This window comes from Gambusia affinis, linkage group LG17 (genome assembly GCF_019740435.1).
Source record: "Gambusia affinis linkage group LG17, SWU_Gaff_1.0, whole genome shotgun sequence".
Taxonomy (NCBI): domain Eukaryota; kingdom Metazoa; phylum Chordata; class Actinopteri; order Cyprinodontiformes; family Poeciliidae; genus Gambusia; species Gambusia affinis.
In genome coordinates this window covers 23,840,536-23,847,834 of record NC_057884.1, presented here as the reverse complement: position 1 = coordinate 23,847,834, position 7,299 = coordinate 23,840,536, and the positions used below count along the sequence as shown (strand labels likewise).

At 38.8% G+C, this 7,299-nt stretch overlaps 2 protein-coding genes across 2 annotated transcripts; both read right to left on the bottom strand.

The window, feature by feature from the left end:
* Positions 1-2,156: 2,156 nt before the first annotated feature.
* LOC122819523 (stonustoxin subunit beta-like) lies at positions 2,157-5,448 on the bottom strand (the record flags this gene model as incomplete). Its single annotated transcript, XM_044096303.1, has 3 exons — positions 2,157-3,116; positions 3,266-3,312; positions 5,129-5,448. Coding segments are annotated over 3 exons (897 nt in total), but the record flags the coding sequence as incomplete, so codon positions are not given.
* On the bottom strand, positions 5,365-7,276 carry LOC122819522 (ribonuclease inhibitor-like; the record flags this gene model as incomplete). The annotated part of the gene is made up of 2 exons (XM_044096302.1): positions 5,365-5,661; positions 7,011-7,276. Coding segments are annotated over 2 exons (444 nt in total), but the record flags the coding sequence as incomplete, so codon positions are not given.
* Positions 7,277-7,299: the final 23 nt, after the last annotated feature.

Below are 7,299 nucleotides of genomic sequence, written 5' to 3'. Positions count from 1 at the left end.
AATCAAATTGGGACTTGAACCCAATTACGGATGGGACTCCAACCCTCCTTTTATTTATAAGGGACTTCAACCCTAAATTGGGATGGGACTTTAACCCACAATTAGAATTGGTTGATTAACTCACGTTTCTGTCGGTTCGTCTTGTCCGGTTGGATCTCTTCAATCCGCCGTTGACAGACAAAGTCGGACCTAGGCGCTGGCCCAGCGAAGAAGTTACTTCCCGGGTCTTTGTTTCCAAGTCCTGTTGACTCTGGCCGTGCACGGTTTTCAGCGTGTCGTTCTTCGTCTGTCAGCAAACGGGTATGTTGAGATCCGGGTCACGGCACCAAGATGATAGGTCTTTTCTAAACCTACATAAAAAGAGAACCACAGACAACGTTTATGAGTTTTCAACCAAGCTTCTGCAGAAGGAGAAAACATAGCAAACCACTTCTCCAAGGTGTTCACCATGCGTTCTGACTCCCTGCATCAGAACAAGTCTTTTATTACAGAACAGAGCAGGAATGGAATGTAAAGGTAATAACTCAAAGAAGATAGAGAAAGATAACACAGGAACTAACACAGAGGCCCTTTAAGGAGTATCCCTAGATTTAGAGAGCAGCTGCAGTTTCAAGGTCTAAGGAAAAAGCAAGTTTTATCTTTCACACAATTTAACAACTACTCCTTTCTAGGGTGTGAATACTAAACATATAAATGAAAAACAAACTAGTAAATCTACAAATGTAAGAATGATAACAATACATAATTATCCTAACACCTGCAAACTCACTTTCTCACTTTTCTCTTAACTTCACTAGGAAACTGTGAGGCAGCAGGTGTTCATACAACTTTTGACAGGAATCTTTTCTGTTCCTGTGGACAAACTCCACCCACACTGAGTGACACTCAACAGAAATGGAGGAAAATATAAATATTCTCTGCATGAATTATTTATCTTGATTTTAATCAGCGGGTCAATTTGACCCTGAACAGTTTGTGTGTCTGAAGTTCAATTATAAAGATCATCCTTTGAAAAAATTAAGTGTAAAATATATATATATTTTTTTACCAAAGATCAATTTCAAGGAAATTATTGGGTTTTTTGTGAAGGTTTTTTTCAGTGGACATAATAAATGTAAATTTCATTTTTTATGTCCAAATGAGTAAATAAGTAGATTGTCATCATTGATCCTTAATTTCTGAGAAATAAAAAACATAATTGCACAAATATTGATTGAAATGGTTAGAATTGGAGTTAATAATCAGATACAAAAATGTTTTGAGGAATGTTTTGTTTTCTGACATTATTGCCGGATTAAACATCCCCGGGTCAAATTGACCCACGAACATCATGGTTGTACCTCAGAAACAAACATAACAGGAGGATTAAACTTTCTAACTTCTTTCCTGCAGTTCCAGGGTGAGTCTTTCTTCATGACTCTTTAAGGAATGAGAAGCTCAGCTCAATGTTTTTATCCAACCTTGTTATTAATCAGTGAAATCAGTTGGAGGAGAGACGTTTGGTTCCTGTTGCAGCTCAGTGTTAATCTGTTTAATCTGAGAGATGAGCTCCAGTCTAACACTGCAGTGATTAAAACCGGCCAGACAAGGTGAGGGACGGAGGAGAGGTCACCATCAGGAAGTTTGAACCTCTGCAACAAACTGCATTTTAATCACAACCAGCTGCTGATTTTACTGGGTTTTGGTTTTTCCACTTAAATCCTTTATTTTCCAGTTTGGGTTGAATCAGGTGTGGCCCACGTTGGCGCTGTGGCGGGTCGTATCCATGGTGATTTATTCACTAAAAACAGGTTTACTTTTTGTTCTCAGATTTAAATGTAAAATATAGCAGAGATGCAGCGATCAGACCTTTTCTGTCCAACACTGATCTCCAGTTTTCATTCTGCTCTGATCTTCCAGTTCCTGGGATTTTTCCTCCAAAGAGAAAAATGTTCTGCAGGTTCTGAGTTTCAGGTAGAAGTTCTGAATGAAACAGAAAATATTAAGATTTTCCCACTTTATGCTTCAAAGCATTGACCTCTGACCTTCATGGGATGGAAATGTTTTACTGTAAATCAGGACTTTCTGAAAGGAAGAGTTGATGAAAAAATAATTTTAATGCAAATATTTAAATTTGACCAGGAAAAGAACAGAATGAGCAGCAAATGAACCAAATGCAGAAGAAAAATGTTTTTATTTAAAACACATGAAGAAAAACTGCAGCAAATTTACAAAAGGAAGATTTAATATTCAAATCTGACATGTTGAGAAAAATAGGAGCCGATAGAAACAGAAAATGATCAGTGATTGAGAAAAACTGATCAACATTTCAATGAAATCTGATGAATGAAAAAAACAACATCTTGATATTCAGTGTGAAGCTTTGAATGGAAACAAACAGAAAAACATGAGGATCCTGGAATAATCCTGGAATAATCCTGGAATAATCCCAGCTTCCATATTTAAAGGACTGGAAGAAGAAAAAGTTTCCAAGGATTCAATCAGAATTGTTTCACCAAGAAATAGATTGTAGAGACTGAACTATCTGTTCAACAGTGAGAGAGTTTCTCTGACAGGAAGAAAATATTTAAAATCTTTAGATTCAAATCAGCACAGAAACACTGAAGAACCAGAACTGAACCAGAACCCAAATCCAGGAATCAGAGGTTCAGTGAATTTGGTGTTGAAGGTGTGGAGGAGGATCAGTGAGTCAGAGGAAACTCTGTAGAAGGACAGAATGCCAGCAGGACAGTCCACATACACTGATACTCTGTTAGAGACAGAGGAGGAGGAGAGACGAGTTACTATGTTATTGTGACTGACAGAGTAACCAACATCATCAGAGCATCTCAGACTCCAGGAATGATCATTATATCCAAACCAACAGTCTCTACTGTCTCCTTTCCTCCTGATTCTTCTGTAACTCACTGATATATAAACTTCTCCTCTCCACTCGACCTCCCAGTAACAGCGACCAGTCAGACCAGTTCTACACAGCAGCTGATACCAGTAATCAAATCTGTCTGGATGATCAGGATATGACTGAAGCTCCTTCACACATGTCACCTTCCTGTTGTCTTCAGACAGTTTGAGGTTTCTGCTCACTGTGTTTGTGTCGATGGTGAGTTGACAGGAATCTGATGGAGAGAACAAACACAATCCAGCTGCAGTTATTGATCATTTATTGACACTTTGATGATGACTCCTGAATGAGTGATGTGACAGTTTGAAGATGGTTGAATGTGAGCTGCTTTGTTGTCATGAATCAGATGAAAAACACACTTACACTTCCTCAGACCTGGTGTCAGGAATTGGACTCCAGCAGGCTCCACCCTGAAAGGAGGAGGGGGGTCAGACCATCAGTCTCTTTCAGCAGCAAACATGGACATTACATGTCTCTCAGACACACATTGTCCTCCACTGAGACAGGAACAGTCCAACATTTGGATTGCAAACTGCAGTGGATGTAGGAAGGACAGTTGGTGCTGCTGCAGCACAACTCATTTCTCCAAACACAGGAAAAGCTCCAACAGAGAGGAGAAAGGAAATCCCTCAGTAACAACCTGAAGAAACTCACTGAAGCCTAAAAGGACATCAGGAAACTAAGGAAACATTTCTGGAAGCTCAACCTGATTTAATAATCAGCATTAAAATACAATCAATCTAAACTCTGACACAACACCTGGATACCTGTTCCATCCACACTCCCACACACAGATGAAGGAATGAAACACTAAACAGCCCTGCTGCTGAAAACCTGCTGTGGCCTCACTGGAATATCCAGAAATACAAACATTAAAAAGGAGAAGCTGCATCACATTCAACAAAGACTTCCTGACATCTCATCCCTGAACAAAGCTTTGCAGCATCAAGGTGACTCTTAGCGCCATATATGGACAGATTTCCTCTAAAGGGGGCGGAGCCTGGATTGGAGGAACCAGCAGCAGCTTCCAGGAACAAACCTTGGGAACCTCTGGAGGAGAACATGGAGATGAGATTCCTGCTTTAATCAGTGGATTCATTGATAGAAAACATGACGACTGAAATATCTGAGAGCTGCAGCTCCATTTTCTACAGATCTGCTGGAACATCAGATAGAAATGAAGAATTTCATCATTTCACATCAAATCTGTTCATCTTCCACAGAAACAACTGAATTATTGAGCTGAACTGGTTCTAAAGGTCTGGATGGTAAAAACATCCATTGTTTTTATGTCTCATTAGTTTCCAGAAAGAGTTGAAATGTTTCAGAAGCTTTTATCCAGCAGCTCAGTAAAGATCTCTCCTCTTTCCAACCTGATTTAGTCCATGAAGCAGAACATCTCTGCTGCTGCAGCAACAGGAGGAAACTTCTCCAGCTCTCAACTTCTACACTCTGACTGCTTGGAAACAGATCAGGGAGGAACAGCCTTTTCTCCAGGCTGCCTCCTCCTGACTCTAGCGCCACCTACTGGCTGTTCACCAGAGGTGGAGAAAGAACTCAAACAATGTACTGAAGTAAAAGTACAAATAAACAGACAAAAATGTTCTCTAGTAAAAGAACCACATTAACATTTTTACTTGAATAAATATTTTAAAATACTTAAAGTATTAAAAGTAAAAGTACTTGCTGAATGTTTTACCTCATGGCTAATATAATATCATTAAGTGTATCGATCATATTTAATTTTAATACATCAGTAATGAGCCATTTAATGATCAATGCTGCAGATAAATCATGTTTTTATTGTTTTCTCTCTGTGACAGTTTAGATTTATGATCCATCTGACCAACATGGAGTTACTTTTCTTCTCATCTTTGTTTCTTGGGGCTGATTGGTCTGGAGCTCCATCAAATATTGTTTTAAAATCCTTTCTGTCATCAGTAGATCATCATGGAAATCTAACTGAACTTCTTTTATTAATTTAGTCAGAGTCCCTATTAAACTATTAAACTATTAAACTCATCCCACTCTTTAATTTTCCTTCTTAGTCAGGAGAATATTCCAGAAAACTGGGTAATGATCTCTGCCTCCAGATGAGACACCTAAATATTTAATTATCAAATTAAACATTCAAACTAAATGTTTCCCAGCAGACTGACTAAAGACATTTCTCCCTCTTCCTCCTCTATCAGACCTTCTCTGCTCCTGCAGCAGGTTCCTCCATACCTGAGAGCTTCCAGTCTCCAGTGTGGATCCTTCAGTCCAGCCCACAGCAGCTTCACTCCTGAGTCTCCTGGATGATTGTAGCTCAGGTCCAACTCTTTCAGATGGGAGGGGTTGGAGGTCAGAGCTGAGGCCAGAGAAGCACAGCCTTCCTCTGAGACCAAACAGCCTGATAAGCTGCAGACACACAATTCATCACATGATGAGAAAATGAGAACATTGAGGTAGAAACCAAAGTCTGAACTGATTGCTGGATGGATGGATGGATTTGTAACATGTGGAATAAATAAGAACTGCTGGGATCTGTAATTTTGCTTCTTTTTCACCTAAGATGCAGCAATTTATCAAGTGTCCAGAGTTACCTGAGAGTTTCCAGGTTGCAGTTTGGACTCTTCAGTCCAGCAGAGAGAAGCTTCACTCCTGAATCCTGCAGGTTGTTGTTACTCAGGTCCAGTTCTCTGAGACTGGAGGACTGGGAGCTGAGAACTGAGGACAGAGCTTCACAGCTTCTCTCTGAGAGGTTACAGCCACTCAGTCTGAGGAGACAGAGAGAAAAATCTGTTATTAAACAATTCTTCAAAATGTGTCTTTTTTCCAGTCAACAATGTTCCTCTTTACTGATTTAAGGGACTGTTTTATATATAATTATGTTGCCTTTTGTTGTGAACTGGTTCAGTCTATAGATGGGCCTCCAGCCATGAAGGACTGAACTAAAGGCAACAAGGAGGCTGGCAAGAGAAATATTAAATTCCTCTATGAACTAAATTAATCCCATGTCAGTTTTAACAGAAAGAGTCCAATGAAGCCTGAGAATCAAGGCTGGACTGAAGAACAGCATCAGGTTTAGTTTGAGGATCAGCATCAGAGCTGGTTTGAGGGAAAACAGCAGCTTGAATCAAAGCAGAGAGAATCTGGAATTTCATCTTTACATTTATTAACTGTTGGATACAGAGATGGAAAACTGAGCAGCAACTGATAAAAACTATTTTTTGAACAAGAATCAAATTGCTCAATAAAAGGATTGTAAAAAAAACTGTTTTTTGTTTTAGAAAAAATTACAACAAAACTAATGTGGGAAAAAATAGAAACAAATAGAAACAAATTTGCTCCTAAAACAATCCAAAAACAAGCACTAGCCAAACATTAAATATAGGGAAATTTAACCCAGTATTTAAATTAACTAGTTCTGAAAACATCCCACCAACCTGAACACTAAATGTTACTAAACACATAGAAAACACACTTTCAGAATCACCACAATTAAAACTGCATTCATAAATATCACAACATTGAACGAACCTCCAAATATGTTTTTAAACATTTTGTTGGAATAGGATGGGCCTCCAATATGTTACGATCCTGATGTCATCACACAGAACTCACAAAATACAAAGTCCAGACCAGATGATGTTTTTAACAAAGAGGTTTTATTAAACCAAGTCTGAACACAAAGTGGTTCTGACAGTCTTGGTAAAATAAAAGAGTGAGAGAACAAATAAGGCAGCAGTTGGTCGTCGGATTCAGGACGATGTGGGGCTCAAACTGATTCTAATCTAACGTTTATAATAGTTATCTCTTCTTTAATTTATATTTATTTATTATTATTTCTACTGATATACTTAAATTCAAATTTAAGTAACTGCAAAGTTGCACAAACAAAGTTAACAGCAATAACTTGAGTTATTTAGCTTGTCATAAGAAACTAAATCAGGTTAAAATTTGTATCCATTAATTTATAAATGCCATGGTTGTAAACTAGATAATTAATTATTAAATTAAACATTCAGCTTCATACTAAATGTTTCCCAGCAGACTGACTAAAGACATTTCTCCCTCTTCCTCCTCTATCAGACCTTCTCTGCTCCTGCAGCAGGTTCCTCCATACCTGAGAGCTTCCAGTCTCCAGTGTGGATCCTTCAGTCCAGCCCACAGCAGCTTCACTCCTGAGTCTCCTGGATGATTGTAGCTCAGGTCCAACTCTTTCAGATGGGAGGGGTTGGAGGTCAGAGCTGAGGCCAGAGAAGCACAGCCTTCCTCTGAGACCAAACAGCCTGATAAGCTGCAGACACACAATTCATCACATGATGAGAAAATGAGAACATTGAGGTAGAAACCAAAGTCTGAACTGATTGCTGGACAGATGGATGGATTTGAAATGTGGAATAAATAAGAAC